Source organism: Carcharhinus amblyrhynchos, chromosome 22 (genome assembly GCF_965287045.1).
Source record: "Carcharhinus amblyrhynchos chromosome 22, sCarAmb.v2.hapA, whole genome shotgun sequence".
Classification (NCBI taxonomy): Eukaryota; Metazoa; Chordata; class Chondrichthyes; order Carcharhiniformes; family Carcharhinidae; genus Carcharhinus; species Carcharhinus amblyrhynchos.
In genome coordinates, this window is record NC_137345.1 from 10357364 (window position 1) to 10376930 (window position 19567).

The window sequence follows — 19567 nt, forward strand, 5'->3', positions numbered from 1 at the left end:
TGACCCTGAATGATAGGTTGATGAGCTGAAATTCACAGGGAGTTTGATTTTTAGATGTACACTCAGTTTCTGAATGTTTGTTTCTTTCCCACAGAACCCGTGTCTGTTCCTCAACTGAGATTTCTATCACCACCAAATGCCTCATGTTCTGAGGGCTCAGTGTCCGTCTCCTGTGAGTCTGTCCGGGGATCACTTCCCATTCAGTACACATGGTATGAAAAGACCCCGTCTGAAGATTCAAAGATCTCTGACACCAATAAACTGGATCTACATTGTCAATCCTTCACACAGCAACATCATCAATATTACTGCACAGCCTCAAATAACCAGGGAGACAAATCCAGTGAAATGGTTACAGTGTCAGTGATCCACATTTCAGAGAAAGACTGCAGTTATTTAACACAAATCAGCAACATTGGTAAATATCACTTTAAGCTTCAACAACTACAACTATTTTTTAAGTTAATATGAGTTGCTCACTGGTGAAATTCCACCATTGGTCTAAGCAATTGGAATAAAAATAGAATTGAGTTTATTTTGCACTTTTCAAACTTCGGGATAGTTTTAAATTCCGTTCTGGTCAATGCTGGAACTGATTCAGGGCCATTGTTGTGACGTAGGAAGCTCAGTGACAAGTTATAAGCAATAAGAACATAAGAACATAAGAAATAGGAGCAGGAGTAGGCCATCTGGCCCTTCGAGCCTGCCCCGCCATTCAATAAGATCATGGCTGATCTGTCGTGGCTCAGTTCCACTTTCCCGCCCTCTCCCCATAACCCTTAATCCCCTCTCTTATCAAAAACCCATCAACCCGCTTCTTAAAAATATTTAGCGAGGCAGCCTCCACCACTTCAACGGGCAGAGAATTCCAGATATTCACCACCCTTTGAGTGAAGAAGTTCCTCCTCAACTCCGTTCTAAACCGCCCCCCCTTTATCTTGAGGCTGTGCCCCCTAGTCCTACTGTCTTTTTTGAGCGGGAAGAGTCTCTCCACCTCTATCCTATCCATCCCATTCATCATCTTATACGTCTCAATGAGATCTCCCCTCATTCTTCTAAACTCTAACGAGTACAAGCCTAGTTTATTCAGCCTCTCCTCATAGCTCAACCCCCTCAACTCCGGTATCAGCCTAGTAAACCTCCTCTGCACTCCCTCCAAGGCCAAAATATCCTTGCGCAGGTGCGGCGCCCAAAACTGCACACAGTACTCCAGCTGCGGCCTCACCAATGCCCTATACAGCTGCAGCAAGACCCCCCTACTTTTATATTCCCTCAGCTCCCTCAAAGTGCAATGTGATCATGAGCAGACAATCTGCTGTCTGACAATTGCTGTCTGCGAGAAAAACTTTCCCCAGGGCTGGGGAGAATTCCTCGGACATTCTTTGGGATTTTGTTCCCCTTGTAAACTGGTGGGGTCCTGGTGTCCATGGGGTGGGACCTGATGTTTGTAGGCAATGGGGGAGGGGGAGGTTGAGTATGCATTGGGGTGGAGTCTGTGAATGGGGGGGTTTGGGCATCATTGCTGAGAGGGTGAGAGTGGGAATGCCACAATGCTGGCGCAGATAGGCTGGTGTAGGGTCACCCTAATGATTGCATGGTGTAGGAGAAGAACACTGATCTTTGAATGGTGGGATGTTGAGGGGAGACTGACCCTCTACGTGAGGGATATCCTCCTTGTCCACTGAGGTCCCTGATGTCTGTGAGAGGTGGAGGTGGGGGGGGGGCAACTTTAAAGATGTTGCCCAATCTATGGAGACAACCCTGCCAGCTCAATCAGGCCCCACCCTGACAAAGTGGCAGCACAAACCATGCCACCTGATTTTTTTGACAATGTCAAGAGATCTGGTGGGCAAAGCTTTCTGGAGAGAAGCTCATCGGATTTCAGATCAAACCTGGCAATTCCAGCCATTACATTCAGACAAGAAGATATTCAATTGCATTAGAAGGTGTATTGAAGAGATTTCCCTGAACACAGTGGTAAATCCTATTGAAATATATCTGTTTGTATTGAACAATTATTTTTGGATCGGTTTTTGACCTGTTGTCTTTTCAGCTCCAAGTGCATTGTGGGCAAAAAATAAGGTAACAGGAGTTTTGGGAAGGACGATCACTATCGATTGTCACTATGACAAATTGTCCCAGTCACATGTGAAATATTGGAGTCGTCAGTGCTCTGTTTTGGTAAAATCAGACGATCCAGATGGACGGCGAGGGAGAATGTCGATCACAGATAACAAGACACAAGGATTATTTGTTGTTACGATGGAGGATCTTTGCCCAGGAGATGCAGGATGGTACAGCTGTGGTATTGATAAGCCCGGCCTCCTTTCAATATTTCCTGTAAAGCTACAAATATCTGACGGTAAATTGTTCTCAGTGATTATCTTCATTATTCTCAACTGAAATGATTGATTGGTGCTTTATCTGGGAGGAGACATTGACAGCTTCGATATCCCAAGGCTCTGCAGCAATGCAAAGTCTGGCAGCTAGAGGGCAGTTAGAACAATGATTATGCTGGAGGAATTGTAATTCAGAGGCTGGTGCCTGGTGGGAGGTGTCAGTATATTTGTTTTTCATTCATTTGGGGACATGGGCATCGCTGGCTGGGTGGTATTTATTGACAATCCTGAGAGATTTGTGAGACCATTTCAGAGGAGAGTTGAGAATTCAGGCCAGACCAGGAAAGGATGGTAGATTTCCTTCCCTAACAGGCATTAGTGAACCAGATGGGTTTTTCCAACAACCGACAATGGTTTCATGGTCATCTTAACTCCAGACTTTCTTTATTGAAATCAAATTCCACCCACCACCTGCCGTGGTGGGATTCGAACCCGGGTCCCCTGAACATTAGCTGAGTTTCTGGTTTAACCGTGATAAAACGGAGGATGTTGCCTGGTACGGTGAGAAGGTCTTATGAGGAAAGGCTGAGGGACTTGAGGTTGTTTTCGTTAGAGAGAAGAAGGTTAAGAGGTGACCTAATTGAGGCATACAAGATGACCAGAGGATTGGATAGGATGGCCAGTGAGAGCCTTTTTCCTCGAATGGTGATGGCTAACATGAGGGGACATAGCTTTAAATTGAGGGGTGATAATTATGGGATGGATGTCAGAGGTAGGTTCTTTACTCAGAGGGTAGTAAGGGCATGGAATGCCCTGCCTGCAGCAGTTGTGGACTCACCAACTTTAAGGGCGTTCAAATGGTCAGTGGATAGGCATGTGGAAAATATTGGAATAATTTAGGTTAGAGGATCATTAGTTTGGTTCCACTGGTTGGCGCAACATCGAGGGCTGAAGGGCCTGTACTGCGCTGTGATGTTCTATGTCTATGTTCTATGTTCTAAAACCACAAGGCTATCGCTTCTCCATGAGTATGTGCATATCTTTGGTTGTGAGTGGAAACTGAAGCACTCAGAGGAAAACCACGCAGGCATGGGGAGAACGTGCAAACTCCACACTCACCGCACAGCCAATGCTGGAATTGAATCCGGGTCCCTGGTGCTGTGAGGCTGCAGTGCTAATCACTGTCCCACTATGTCACACTGGGTTGACTGAACAAGCAATCCAATCTAATCCCACCATCCAGTTCTTGATCCAGAGCCCCGTAGGTTGCAGCATCTCAAGTTTAATCCATTTTGTTGGATGTGATCAGGTTATCTGCCTCTCCCACCCTTTACCACTCTTCCAGGCAGTGAGTTCCAGACTCTCAACATCCCCCGAGTGAATTAACCGATCTCCCCAAATCTCCTCAAATCAATTCATCAATTAATTTAAATCTTTAGATCCTGGTTGATGGTCTGATCTGGAGAGCTGCTATGTTCTGATGGAATAGTAGACGTTATAGTTCAGGCTGCTTGGAGGATGGAGAGATATGGAGACCGAGATGTGTTGGTGAGATTAAAACATGACTGACCCTGAATGGGAGGTTGATGAGCTGAAATTCACAGAGAGTTTGATTTTTTAGATGTTCACTCAGTTTCTGAATGTTTGTTTCTGTTCCTGAACTTAAACTTCTCTCACCACCAAATGCCTCATGTTCTGGGGGCTCAGTATCCGTCTCCTGTGAGTCTGTCCAGGGATCACTTCCCATTCAGTACACATGGTATGAAAAGACCCCGTCTGGAAATTCAAAGATCTCTGACACCAGTAAACTGGATCTACATTGTCAATCCTTCACACAGCAACATCATCAATATTACTGCACAGCCTCAAATAACCAGGGAGACAAATCCAGTGAAATGGTTAATGTGTCAGTGATCAACAGATCAGGGGAGACTTGCAGTTATGAGACACAGATCAACAGCGTTGGTAAGTGATAGTGTAAACATACAATGTGACCAGTGAAATATTAATTGATGTTTAAATAAGCTGGTTGCTGCTTTATTTCCTAAAGTCTCCCTGAATGACTGCAATGACAAAATTCACTCTGCTTTGTCCCTCAACCACTCGGAACAAAGTTACTGATTAAAATATTGATTAAAATAATCAGGATCATAAGATATTCCCCAAACATGTGTAAACGTTGCAGTAATCCCATTAATATGAAACAGAACTTGATTGATAAAATCTTCATTAACCATTCCTGTTCCCATTTCTTGGAGATCAAATTGTGAAAAACAACCTTTAGCTGATGTCTCTTGCTTTAGGATGAATGTTAAGGATAGAGAGTTAAAAAGTTGATGTGAAATGATCTCATCTTAAGAGGCCTCACTTACAAAATGAAAGAATGTCTCACATTTATTTTCATAGTCACCTGACTTCTCAAAGCACTTTCCAACCAATGAAATGCTTTTTGAAGCACTGTCACTGTTGTGAGGCAGGAAACACAGCAACCAATTTGCACACAGCAAACTCAAAATAATGAACTGAGAACCTGTTTTTGACTGAGGGATACATATCGCCAAGTGATCTGGGATAACGCTCCTGTCTTTTCTTCAGGAGATCGAGTGCCATAGATCTTATACATCCACAGATTCAGAGAATCCAAAGAATCCTACAGTACAGAAGGAGACCATTCAGCCCATTGAGTCTCTGCCAATGACAATCCCGCTCAAGCCTTATCCCCATAACTGTCTGTGTGGGTTTCCTCTGGGTGCTCCAGTTTCCTCCCACAGTCCAAGGATATGCGGGTTAGATGGATTGGCCAAGCTAATTTAGCAATTTTGCTTGGCCAATCCACCTAACCCACATATCCTTGGACTGTGGGAGGAAACTGGAGCACCCAGAGGAAACCCACGCAGATACAGGGAGAGTGTGCAAACTCCACGCACTCACCCGAGGCCAGAATTGAAGCTAGGTTTCTGGCGCTGTGAGACAGCAGTGCTAACCATGTGCGCGTAGAGCAGGCAGATTGGGGATTCAGTTGAACATCCCATCCAAAAGGCAGCACCTCCAACAGTGCAGCACTTTCTCAGTACTGCACAGGGGTGTCAGCTTTGATTTCTGAGTTCTAGAATAGGGATTGAATACAGAACCTTGTGGATGCAGACACAAGAGTGCTACCAACAGCTGACACCGGCAGAGACTCATTAAAATAGAAGGAAATGATCTGCTACATCTGTTCAAAATTATCTGAGGCTATGAATTATTTCCAGTAATGAGTGAATAAATACTGGAGAGAATACATTAAGATCACCACAACAAGGACAGGAGGAGAAGTTTGGAGAATTTTATTGATGCAAATGATTATTAAGATATGGATTGCATTTGAACCTGGATCAATAATAGCTTTTACAATGGAAACAAAAGAGGAGCAGACATTCAGGACGATTTGGCAAAAAGACATGACAATGGGAGTGTCACTGCAGACTCGATGGGCCAAATGGCCTCCTTGTGCACTGCATGGATTCTATGATTCTAAATGGCAAATTCTTTCATAGCGATGGAGGGCAATGGACCAAATTTCCTTCTTTGCCGTAAAATTCTATCATCACAAAATGTTGCTCAAAATTTCAGAATTCCATGTTCTAAACACTGAATTACTCAGTGTTAACATAAACACTAACTATAGTTCAGAATTAATGAGGACTTTAACCTGTTTGAATGTTTAATATTCAAATATGTCAGTGTCAGAAGGGGCTCAGTTGGTAGCAGCCTGATTTCTGAAACCAATGGGTTGTGAGTTCAAATTTTCCTTCCGAGAAAGGTGTTGATATCACTGTACAGCACGGAGATTGTGCTCTGCTGTTGACTGTACTATTGTCTGGTTGAACTGCTGACCCATACATCCTTTGAGCTAAATGTAAATGATTGCACGGGCCTCTTCCAGGAGGAATAGGTAAATTTCCCTGGTGCCTTACACACCCTCATAAGATTTAAGAATTATTTAGATGTGCACTCGTGATGCCAAGGCATCAAAGCTATGGGCCACGTGTTGGAAAATGGGACTAGAATAGTCAAGTGGTTTGGCTTTGAGTGGCATCGATGCGATGGGTGCTCCCTCCCTCACAGCACTGTGGATGTACTTACACCACAAGGACTGCAGCGGTTCAAGAGGCATCTCATGACCATTGTCTCAAGGGCAATTAGGGATGGGCAATAATTGCTGGCCTAAACAGTGACACCCACATCCCAAGATGAAGTGCTCCCTCAACAAGGTTCTCCCTCAGGTCGAGATGCCACTTTTCAATGTGACTCTCTCGTTTAACAACAATGAAAATGAGGCTGATCTGAATGTTGTTTTCTTGTTTCAGTCGGACCTGAAAATTCTTGTGAAGTTTCAACAGTATCACCAACACATTCCTCAATTCCAAACTCCAAACTTTCTGAAAGGTACATTGTTTTTATTGTTAGTGTTTAAATGATATGGATTCTGTGTGAGTGATTAAATCCTCTTTAACATCTTTTGCACAAGGATGGATCTCATTTATTGTCCTGGGTCAGTCACAGAGCAGCAATCATTGTTGGATTGCCATTTCACTCAATGCTTTCCATCCTCGACTCAGCTCCACATTTCTTGTCTGATTTTCTGAGTCTAGGTCCTCCAGATCTGTGGTGTGCAGTGCCCCTCGGAGAATTCCATTGCAACTCTGTAGGACCACGGGTGGGTAGGGTGTAAGCTGGATAGGGAGACAGGTGTATAGATGTGTTGGTAGTTGGAGGCAAGGGCGGTAGGTGGGTGAGAAGACAGATGAGTGAGGTCAGAAGTATGTGAGATTGATGGGGTTGCAGATAGGTGAGGTGATAGATGGGGAGGGAAGCAGTTGGGTGAGGTAGTAGGTTGATGAGGTGGGAGATGAATAGGGTGGTAATTGTGTCAGGTTGGCAGGGGTAGCCTGGATTGGAGGCTAATCAGATTTGGACATTGGGTAATCAAGTGGTGGGTGCAAAGGATAGTCACAGAGAATAATCGGATTGGCTCAGGTTGTGGCTTAGTCACAAGGTCAGATGTGATAGTCAGATGTGGGGTGATAGTTGATGTGTCAGGACGTTCATCAGAAGATAGGGGGGAGGTCAGGAGGGTCAGTGTGATTATTCAGGGGTCAGTTCTGTGTCTACTCAAAAATTAAACTTGATTCTTTCAGTCTAATATTTCCTGGGTAATTATCCAGGTAAGCCCCAATAAATTGTTTGAAGCTCTTACCCAGAGCTGAAGATTTTCACAGAGGGATCCAGGGAACAGCAGAATTGTCCACTGGGAGTTCCAATGTCCCAGGCAATTCCCATGGAGGTCATCATGTTGGGTCATCTGCAGAGTCCTGACACGCATCTTGGGCCATATGTCCAGTCTTTGATGATCCAGGAGACTGGGCATCATTTTTCAATAGCTCTCAGATCAGGAACCTTGGCGAAATATTGTTGTGTTCGCTTTACAATGAATCTGCGAGTTTTAAAAAGGGTTGATCTGATGTGACACCATTAGGGTGCGTGCTCAGGCTGCTGTGTTACTGTCAGTTTTGTACTTAATGGAGTGCAGAGAGCAGCTCTTCATTACAACCTGTTGTGTGTTTGCTTGAATCTATGTGTGCAAACCAAGTCTTTTCTTTTTTTGTTAAAACCCCCACAATCCCTAACATAGTTGGGACATACAGAAAGAGCAGAAATTGTTGTCCAATGTAAACATGAAGGCTACAATGATGATGAGGAGAAAATACCAACTAAAGATCAACATGATGAAAAATCTGCTGGAAATACACAGCAAGTCACTGCTTATCTACAGAGAAAGCAAACAAGGAGAACCCTGAAGAAATGGCCAATATTGATCTGGTCAAAGTTCACTGCTGTTTCTGAGATTTTGCTGTGTGCAAATTGGTTGCCACATTTCCCATATAACAACAGTGGCAGTTGTTTAAAAGTACTTCCTAGATCGTAAAGCGCTTTAGACCATTCAAAGGTCATGAAAAGCGCTATATAATTTCAAAATCCCACTTCCTTTATCAAGTGCCCAAGAACCAGCTGTGGCAGGAAACAAAAGATGATTGTTGGTGGCTGTTTTTGTGATTGGATTTGTTCCAATGCTCAGTGCGAGGTCCCCTGCTTTTCCTGGCACATATTAGTGATTTAGACATAAAGTAGGGAGTGTTAACATGAAAATTACCCATGCGGTAGATCGCGAGGAGGATTGCTATCGGCTGCAAAATGATACCAATGGACTGGTCAGGCGGGCAGAAAAGTGGCAAATGGAATTGAATCCAAAGAAGTGTGAGGTGATACATTTGAGCAGACCAAATAAAGCAAATGGTTAGACGATAAATGGGAGGATACTGGGCGATGTAGAGGAAATGAGAAACATTGGAGTGAATGTCCACATGTCCTTGGAGGTAGCAGGACAGATCGATAAGGTGGTTAAGAAGGCACATGGAATCCTTTCATTTATTAGCCAAGGTATGGAATATAAGGTCAGAAAGATAATGCTGGAAATATATAAAATATTAGTTAGGCCATAACTTGAGTATTGTGTGCAGTTCGAGTCATCTCATGACAGAAAGGATTTATCAGAAAGGAGACTTAGAGGGATGTTGCCAGGACTGGAAAATTGCAGCCAAGAAGAAAATTTTGGTCGTCTGGGGTTGTTCTCCTTAATTTAGTGGAGAAGTGATTGAGATGTAGGGCATTGTCAGGGGCCTGGATCGAGTGGACAGGAAGGACCAGTTTACTTTTGTAGAGAGATCAGTGAACTGGGGAGCATAAATTTAAAGAAATTGGTAGAAAGATTTGAGGAGAGATGAGGAAAAGTATTTTCCCCCAGACGGCTGCAGTTTTCTGAAAGTGTGACAGAGGCATAAACACTCAATTCATTTCAAAGATGTCTGGACAATCTGCAGAGCAATGGACAAAATGCTGGAGAGTGGGCCTACACTGGGGGGCGGGGGGGCAGGGGGGGTGGGGTGGAGGGGGTTGTTGCCGGGGTTGAGGGGGGGAGCGGTGTGCTGGTTTTTAGACACAACAGACATGATGGACCAAGTAGTCACTTTCTGTGCTGTTAACTTTCTATGATTGTAAAGTCCAACACTGCTCATTTCCTATTCTCTGTGTCACAGTCTGGTTTACATTGTGCTCGGGAGGCTGGGGGCCATTCTTGTGGTGTTTGCTGTTTCTCTACTTTTGTACCGGAGGCGAATTGACAAGGGTGAGTTTCTGTTTCTCCAGAATCATTTTGTTAGATTTCAATAATTTTCTGAAGAATATAAAGAGAACCTAATTTGCTGCAATCAACAAACATCTCTGATTCTGGTATCCTGCACATTCTAATATAGATGTGTTAAACATGGAAGAATATTGAAGTTGTTACTGTTGTTCAGAAACAACAAATAACCCTGTGAACTCTGGAGCAACTGAAACTCAACATGGGTTTAGAGTGATAGAGATCATAAGACCATCAGAAATAGGAACAGGAGTAGGCCATTCAGCCCATCTATTCTGCCATTCAATAGGATCATGTAGATCTGTTTATGACCAAGGGTGGAATTTTTTTGGCCGTGTATGCCCCAAGATTGGAAATTCCCATCCCAGGTCAATGGACCTTTTAAATGGTCCACCAAATTCCCTATCTCGCCCGCTACGATTCACAATGTGGACAGGATGGGAAAATTTTGCCCCAAGTCATTTCTTTGCTGAGCTGTGTGAGGGAAATCTTGAAGTGATCTTTCAGTATGAGAACCTAGTTCCCCAACTCCCAAAAATCTATTGAGTCTGACTTGAATGTACTCAATGGTGGAGCATTCACAGCTCTCTGCGGAAGAGAATTCCAAAGATACGGAACCTTCTGTAACCTCATCCAATCTCAGTAAATGGGCCCACACTGTGCTCTGGGACTGTGACAGGTTTAAGGCAGAGATAGATAGATTCATGAGTGGTGAAGGGATGAAAGGTTGTGGGGAAAAGACAGGAGAATGGGGTTGAGAAACTAATCAGCTCTGATTGAATGGTGGAGCAGACTCGATGGGCTGAATGGACTAATTCTGCTCCAATATCATATGCCCTTATGGTATTATGGACTCTGTCTTCTAGATTCTCCAGTCAGAGGAAACATTTTCTCATATCTGCCCTGTGAATTCAATTAAGATTTTAAAAAATTTTTCAATGAGATCATCTCACATCCTGCTGAACAGCAGAGAATATCGGCTTGGTGTGGTCCCATTGCCCCCTTATTGTACAATCCTTCAGGGGCCATGTGACTGGACCGTAACCAATAGAGTGCAAGTGCACAAGCCTGTCGGGAGCCTATTGGGAGTGAGAGCCTGCAGCCCCGGGGGCTGGAGGCTATTGATGAATCCAAGACATTGTTAGGAGTAGATCTGTATCATTGTGCCATTAAACCCTACATTGTATAGAGTTCATCCCAATCAATAAATCCTTTAGTTTGTAATTTAACCATATCAGTTCATCTCAGGTTATTACACCTGGGCAACTCAGTCTGTCCTCAGAACACAATTTCCTCCTTGGGAATTAGCGCAGTGAACTGAAGATGGGTATGTCCAATCTGGAGCCAAAAACTACAAACAGCACTGCAGGTGTAGCCTCACTTATTCCCCATTTGTAACTCATCCGTAACAAAAGATAACAACTCATTTACCTTTCTTTAAATGCAAATCAATGCAGGGGCCACGTACCCTGCAGCACATGTTCAGTTGAGACATTCTAAGTATAACTAAGATTCTGATTAAAGCCTTTTCAATGTCAACATTTTCATTTTTCAGATACAAATGACATTGGTCATGGAAGAGACAACGATAATCTTTATGACAATCAGGTGAGGAGATTCAGTATGAATTCTCTGTCAAATGTCTGGAAATTTTCAAACGTGGATGATGTAGAATTTACAGTACTGATACAGGCCATTCAGGCCAACTGGTCCATGCTGGATTTGATGCTCAAAACAAGCCTCCTCCCATCCCTCTTTATCCAACCCGAACAGCATAAGCTTCTGTTCCTTTCACACACATTTGCTCCTGTAGATTTGCCTTAAATGTATTGATGCTGTTTGACTGAACTACACCTTGGATTGGCTCCAATCTTTAATCTCATTGGATGGACACAAAGAGAGACAGACCTTGGCTTTACCGTCAGAAATGAGACCTCGTTAATTATTTCATCCCAACTTTGGATTTGATGACATTTGTCAGTTTACGCTCTCGTATATTCTTGTAAAGTCTCAAGTATTACTGCCAAAACAGAACAAACATTGAGAATAAGAAAATGCTAACAAAAGCTAATGAGTCCCCCTGTTCGGTGATGAGAGACTGGCCTTGCTGTAACTTCATCCATTTAGTCCCCAAGCTCTGGAATACTTTCTGTCCAATTTATCACTTCTTTATTCCTTTAAAGCATTCCTTAAAATATCTTTGCCTTAAACCCTTGAAAGATTTTGGTCAACTTCATTCATATCTTCTTCCTTGGTTTAGTTTCTGTTTGTATCTGATTATGCTGCCATGGGTCTTGGGGCATTTTACTATGTTGAAGACTCCACATAAATGTACTTCTTTCTATTAAATGTGGACATAGCTAATTCTAAATCTAATTTAGGATCACTGTTGGTTCTACTGTGAGATAGTAATATGAAAGATGCTGTCATTCTGAAGGGGTTTGAATCATTGAATGCAGTCCTGTTCCCCTGTGAATTAATTACGGCACAGTTCACTGGGAAGCTGCTGTGAAGATGTTTCAGTGCAGTTCCCACAATTACAGATAGGCAGCACACACAAGCTGATCAAAAGACAGAACAAAGAACTCTGATAATCATAAGACATAACAGCAGGCATGGATGCTTGGGTGGTGTAACCATGTAAGCACACCTCGTTAGTCATTAATCATTATAATTAGACAAGCATATAGAGGCTATAACTGGTTAACTATATTCACCTGACATAAATGAAGTTATCAGAACTATTCGCTGTAATTGGATCTCAATGAGTTCTGAACAAATGTGTCCTTGTGATTGGTGTATGAGAATTATATGTAAGATACGCAACGTTATAATAGTCCGTGCCATGTACCAGTACGCCACCTTGTGGGAGGCAGACATCCTCGCTGAAGGATGAATAAAGGCTGATTTAAAACCCCAAAAGTTTCATCAGGTCTGTCAAGGGTATGAGGTACAATTTCACTGGATGGCAGCAAAATTCCATATCACATTCTGCCTTGGAAAACTTAAAATTTAAGGTTGGATTCAGCAAGCTGGGCCTCCCTTCTCTGATTAATGATCTGATTGAGATCTTCAAGATTCAGTTAGAGATAACAAAGATGTTTCCACTTGCAAGCAGTGATCAGAAATCGTGGATAGCTATTAATAACATGGAAGCATTGGGGTAATGGTATTGTCATTGGACTAGGGATTCAGAGATCCAGGATCATTGTCTGGCGACCTTGGTTCAAATCCCACCACAGCAGAATAAAAATCTGGAATTAAAAGTCTAATGAGGGCCACAAAACTATTGCTGATTGCTGTAAAAACCCATCCACTAATGTCCTTCAAGGACATTTCCCTTTGGAAATCTGCTGCCCATATTTGGTCAGGCTGACATCTGCTCATAAATGCCCTTTGAAATGGCCGAGCAAGTCTCTCAGCTCAATTATGGATGGGCAACAAATGTTGACCCAGCCAACGACGACCACATTCAATGTGTGAATAAAAAAGGTTCATCAAGCAACGAATTCAAGAGAAACAACTTTACCCAGAGTGTTCAGAATGTGGAATTTTCCACCGCAGGGAACAGTGGAGGCAAATAGCTGAAATACGTTCAAATAGAAGCTGGATAAGCACATGGGAAGGGAAGGATTTGAATGTTATTTTGATGAGATTAACTGGACAGGTTTATGTGGAGTTGGGACAAATGATGTGTTTCACTGCTGGAGATGGATTATTGAATGTTGCGATCACTTGTGAATTGATTTGCAATAATCGAGAAATCGATTTCTCCACAAATCACCATTCAAGTTAAATGGAAATAAATTGGATCTTTATTTTCTGTATTGCAGCAATTGGCAGTTGTAGAAGAGAACATTCTGTATGCCAGTGTAAAGCACAATCGAGGGAACTCAGCAGAAACACACAGCGAGCAAACTGTCCACTTCACTAACAATGAGGATGGAGTCACATATGCAGAACTGCAGATTCAAAAGCCTGAAGAGTTCAGAGGTCGAGGCACTCGGTTAACAATGAGGATGTGTCAAAGTTCAATGATAGCTCCCAAAGAACAACACACAAACTTTGATGAATCTGAAATGGCAATATATACTAACATAACTCATTAGGAAAAGTATTCATGAAGAGCATGTGATGAATATTACTCCTTCTTACTTTGCAATTAAATTTCATTTGCTATGAACTGTCCACAAACTTATTTTGTCAATTTATTTGAACATTCTGAGTTATTCCCTCCAGTTTTACTGCCGCTTCCTATTTGGTATCATCATCGTATTTAATCAGTGAACAATGAGCTTCTGGTTATTGATATAAATGAGAAATAGCAGTGGTCCCAATATCGAGCTTTCTATCCCACTCAATATCCATCACCCCCACATTCCCAGCCTACCAATAACATAACAGGTACAATTTAGCCACTGTGTTGGCTTCAGGAGCAAATCCCACTGTGTCCGCAAAATATCACAAAAGGGCAAAAATGGGATTTGCACCTGTTAGATTTCAGATCAGAATCTTCCCGAACCCTCCCTGATGCCACGATCAGGTCCATTCCCAGGGAGGGTGAGAACCAGATTTGCATCAATTTCAGTGCATTATAACTTCATTAGAGAGGTTAAAGTCAAATCTTCAAACCTCATTGAATTTTCCCACCCACCAGCGTGATGTCATGTAGGCACAGATTGCTACTCATTTTTAAAAGAATGAACCAGGACCGCGACAGCAAGGCTCACAGTACCTATGGGCTATGATCGGACATTGCAAGGGGATGGTTAAGATGCCTTCCTGCTGCCTTGACAGGTCCAATGGGGCTCTGCAGTACAGTCTCCACAGGGGACCTGCAATACAGTCCCCAGAGGGGCCCTGCAGTACAGTCCCCAGAGGATCCCCTACATGGTGGTGGTCTGCTGTGCTCTGATGTAACTTGGCACAGCAGCAGGATGACATACTTGTTACTAATGACCATGGGGAGCAGAGTGTTCCCTCTGCTGAGAAGGAAGTCCAGGGGGACAGTAGAGGGAGAGTTGTGAATAATGACGAATAACAACTCTTCACTCACCTGAAGAAGGAGGAACGCTCTGAAAGCTTTTGCTACCAAATAAACCTGTTGGAATTTAACCTGGTGTTGTGAGACTTCTTACAGTGAGTAACAGACTGAGCTGGTCAGCCAGATAATCAATGTTAGTTTAACTCTAGTCGACAGCTTATACGGCAGAGATGTTTAAATATTTGAGACATGTAAAGGTGCAGAAGAAGGTTTTGTGTTGCAGTGGGTTGAGTCTCTGGGGCAGAATCTTCAACCTTGCTTGAAACTGGGATTCTCCTGTCCCGCTGCAGTAAATGGAAATTGGTCAGAAGCCACATTCTCTATTCTCTCTGGCAGCGGTGGCAGGACATGAACAGCTGGAAAATTCTGGAATCTGTCGCCAAGCTAGAAATTATATTGTCACTTTTCAGTCTCAATTGGCATTCTATGTCATCAAGGAGGCAAGACTCCGCACAATAACCTGGTAAGGATAATAAATATGAACCTGAATAATTGGAAATTTCCAAAATTGGATGATCGAGAATTTGCTGAGAATTTGCAGCAGGAATAGGCCATTCAGCCCACCTGCTCAATGCTAGTCCTGCACTGCATTTGAGTCTCCTCCCGCCCCTCTCCATCTCACACTATCTGCAAATCCTTCTTCTCTTCCTCCCTTTTGTGATTATCTAGCCTTCCCTGTAATGCAGTAATGCTAAATGACTCAATTTAAGGGAAGGGATAAGGAACTCGGGACAAACATCTTTACCGAGACAGCGTCACTATCTGAAATTCATTACCATAAAAGGTTAATTGAAGGAAATAGCACAAACACATTCAGGGAAAGCTGAATAAATTGTTGTGGTGGGTGGAAAGAAATAGAAAGAGGTTAGGCAAAGAGGGGAAAGCTTTGCAGATGACACAAAGCTGGGTGGGAGGGTAAGCTGTGGGGAGGATGCAGAGATGCATTATTGTGATTTGGACAAGTTGACTGAGTGAGCAAATGCATGGCTGATGCAGTGTAATGTGGATCAATGTGAGGTTATCCATTTTGGTAGCAAAAACAGGAAGGCAGATTATTATCTGAATGGTTATAGATAGGGGAAGGGGAACGTGCAACAAGACCTGGGTGTCCTTGTCCACCAGTCGCTGAAAGTAAGCCAGCAGGTGCAGCAAGTGGTAAAGATGGCAAATCGTACGTTGGTTTTTATATCAAGAGGATTCGAGTACAGGAGCAGCAATTTAAAGTTCATTTATTAGAGTCACAAGTAGGCTTACTTTAACACTGCAATGAAGTTGCTGTGAAAAGGAATGTCTTGCTGCTGTTATACAGGGCCTTGATGAGACCATATCTGGAATACTGTGTGCAGGTTTAGTCTCCTTATGTGAGGAAGAATGTTCTTGTTATGGATGGAGTGCAGTGAAGGTTAACCAGACTGATTGCTGGGATGGCAGGACTGACAATTGAAGAAAGCCCGAACTGGTTCGGATTCTAATAGCTAGAGTTTCGAAGAATGGGGGGAATGTCATAAAATCCTATAAAATTCAAACATGACTGAACAAGATAAATGTATGAAGGAATTTCCCAATGGTGGGGGTGTCCAGAACCAGGGGTCAGAGTCTAAGGAAACAGGGTAAACCATTCAGGTTGGGGGGGTTAGCCAGCTTAATGCACTCATTGTTTGAAGAAAGTTTCATTCTCCATCTTCACTCACCACCAACTACATCTAGGGAAATACACAGCCCCATGTCAGGGAGTTGAGCAGAGATATCCTCACATTGGAATTGATTCTGCCTCCCAGTTACTCAATCACAATTTACTTTTGCCCAGAGAATTTTCTCTGTGAATTGAGGTCCTTTTCTGTCTAAAATCTGCCACAAAATTTGTTTGTGGTTCTGGTACATGGAGCAGCGAAGGTTGTTCTACTCAACATCAGATCCCCTCACCCTGACAGAATTGTTGCTTTAATTAAAACAAATTATCAATGAAACTTTATATTTAAGTTATTTTCATAAAACTGTTGAGGGGCTGTCTTTGCTCAACACTTTGTCTTGCTGGAGACTTTGTTCCATTCAAGTAGCCAGACCAGGTTTTGGGGTTTTAAATCAGCTGTTTATTCGTACCTGTCATAAGAGCCCAAGTGTGCCAGATAGTAGTAATGAATACATAAAGCTGGCTAACCCCCTGTCCTAAGCTGGTGTAGTTCTTTTATTAGATATGCCTAACAGAACTTCTAGACCTCATGGACCAGATTTCATCATCTGGATGACTGAGCCTTCATGACATAACTTCCTGCTGTCTTCTTCCTCTTTTAAATCCCTTCTACAATTTATATTCAAGTCTTATTTCAGCGTGAGACACAGGAGCTGGGTGACTGATGAAAAGCACTGATCTGATCTCCAACAGAACAATGTGGATTTTGATTCTCCTCGTTTGCTCTCTGCCTGGTGAGTAACAGTCAGATAATCAATGAAGGCGAATGGAATGTTGGCCTTTATAGCGAGGGGGATAGAATATAAAAGCAGGGAGGTCTTGCTGCAACCGTACAGGGTACTGGTGAGGCTGCAGCTGGAGTACTGTGTGCAGTTTTGGTCGTTGCACTTGCGGAAGGATATATTGGCCTTGGAGGGAGTACAGAGAAGGTTCACTAGGCTGATACCGGAGATGAGGGGGTTAGCCTATGAAGAGAGACTGAATAGACTGGGTCTGGACTCGTTAGAGTTAAGAAGGCTGAGGGGGGATCTTGTAGAGACATAAAAGATAATGAAGGGGATGGATAGGGTAGAGGTAGAGAGATGCCTCCTGCTTAGAAAGGATTGCAGGACTAGAGGGCACAGCCTCAAAATAAGGGGGGGGGGCTGCAGTTTAGATCAGAGTTGAGGAGGAACTTCTTCACTCAAAGGGTGGTGAATCTCTGGAATTTTCAGCCCCTTTGAAGTGGTGGAGGCTACCACGCTAAATATATTTAAGTCATGGATAGATAGGTTTCTGATAGACAGGGGAATTAAGTGTCATGGGGAGAAAGCGGGGAAGTGGAACTGATCCACTTTAGATCAGCAATGATCTTATTGAATGGCGGGGCAGGCTCGAAGGGCTAGATGGCCTATGCCTGCTCCTATTTCGTATGTAATGTGAGTTAAACTCTAGTCTTCAGGTTATACGGCAGAGATGTTTAAATATTTGGAGATGTGTAAAGGCACAAAAGACGATTTTGTGTTGCAGTGGGTAGAGTCTCTGTATTTGAGCCTGGAGCTCCAGGTTTGAGTCCTGTTTCTGCTATTGATGGGAATGGAAGGTGGGTTCTAACAAGACCAAACACTTTGATTATCATCCTGAAAACTGTTACAATACGCTGAAGGCGGGTGGTAAGAGGGAGAGATACTCAGTCAGCAATGTCTTGATGTAGAGTGTCGTCCCTCATGCTATAGTCCCTAACTTCAGGCTTGTGACCAGGTCCAGGAAGAACGAGCTATTGGGAACAGACACACACATTTGCTTTGTCTGCCTCATGTGTCTCCAGATTTGGGAAGTCTCCTAAGTTTAATGGCACAAAGTACTTAGCAAATATAAATGAATAATATGTATGATGTATTGTATCTCCTGATGAATGTATTAGCACAACATTGATACATTCACCAAATAAAGTAAACTGCATTATTAATTATGGATGGGAAATTAAGGATAATTTAATTTTTAAAAATCTAGTCAAGCCACATTTTAAAAATGGAAGCTGCCTTTAATTGGTCATTGTTTGAAATTGTGGGGGGAGGTTTTACATTCTCACTTGTCCTGAAATTATAAAATCCCGCCCGAGGTCAATGGAGCTTCTCACTGTCTGCCCGTCTCCCGCTCCGATTCCCGTGGCAGGCGGGGCAGTAAAATCCCGATTATCTGTGTGCAATACACACTGAAAACTGCAGTGATAATAATCCTGCAAACAGAACATGTCTCTCGTTTGCAACAGTTTCTGTTGTTTAAAGTACATTTAATGAGATATGATCTTATGAAATTCTGTCAGAGACAATGTTCCTCTGTAGTAAACAATTAATTCATATTAATGCTCCCACTCTTTTTCTTTCAATTCATTAACTTTATTAAACTAGATTTCACTTCTCACTCCTGCCCATTTTAACAATATCTAACACTACAATGCAATGGAGTTCTTGACCAACATTATCACCTCTGCACCATTTACAACAGATCTATTTTCTAACTAGCAATGACAAACTCTGAGTCCCACCTTCGAGCTTCTCTCAGGAAATGATTCAAAGTTCCTCTTTTTATTTTAAACTTTGCACATCTTACCAGAATATTCTCTGAAATTTAACCATGAATACCATTGGAAACTTATCACAGTGTTTGATGTAGTTTCTCATAAACAACTCCCAAATGACACACCAAGTGTCAGTTGACGTCTCACTGGACAGGTCATGACTTGTTTCAATCTTCTCTGGCCTTTACCAGTGTTTCAACACAACTTGTCCAAAATTCCCAACATGCTTGATTGTAGCTCTTAACAATTCTCATTGTTATTGCTGTTAATTAAAGTACAAACTGTTATTAACACTTCACCATGAGACATTAGATAGACCCATGGATGAATCTGCATATGTATATGCCAGTCCCATAAATCGTTCCACCAGTTAGTCGTTTTGATTGGTCGCTTTTAATTTCTTCAGTTCTTTGAACCACTTTAGTAAATGTTTGATGGACATTAGAAAATTACAATTTGATTTATATTAGATCTCTGGTAAAAGATCATCTGTAACATTAAAAGGAACATCCTCTCTCTTGTGAGTATCAATGAATTTCATACAGCCTGTTCCAGCTGGTATTTGAGGATTAAAGCAAAAATCAATTTTTTTTGTTTACTTTATTCCAATCCAATCAAGTCAAATTAAAGCCAATTCAGAGTCCCAACAAGTTGGGACATTCCCGATCCAAGCTGACAAGACAGGGCTCTCACC

The 19567-nt window shown here is 42.6% G+C and overlaps 2 protein-coding genes across 2 annotated transcripts in view; both read left to right on the plus strand.

The window, feature by feature from the left end:
- The first annotated feature begins 3979 nt into the window (after positions 1-3979).
- Positions 3980-19567, plus strand: part of LOC145357150 (titin-like) — a 182327-nt gene continuing 166739 nt past the window's right edge. The window contains exon 1 of the mRNA XM_080210307.1: positions 3980-4304. Coding sequence (XP_080066433.1) covers positions 3980-4304 — 325 coding nt within the window. The remainder of the gene's footprint in view (positions 4305-19567) is intronic.
- On the plus strand, positions 6611-13761 carry LOC145357133 (uncharacterized). Its single transcript, XM_080210292.1, has 3 exons — positions 6611-6767; positions 11135-11187; positions 13413-13761. Exons 1-3 carry the CDS (start codon positions 6611-6613, stop codon positions 13686-13688), a joined length of 486 nt encoding a protein of 161 aa, XP_080066418.1. The 3' UTR covers positions 13689-13761.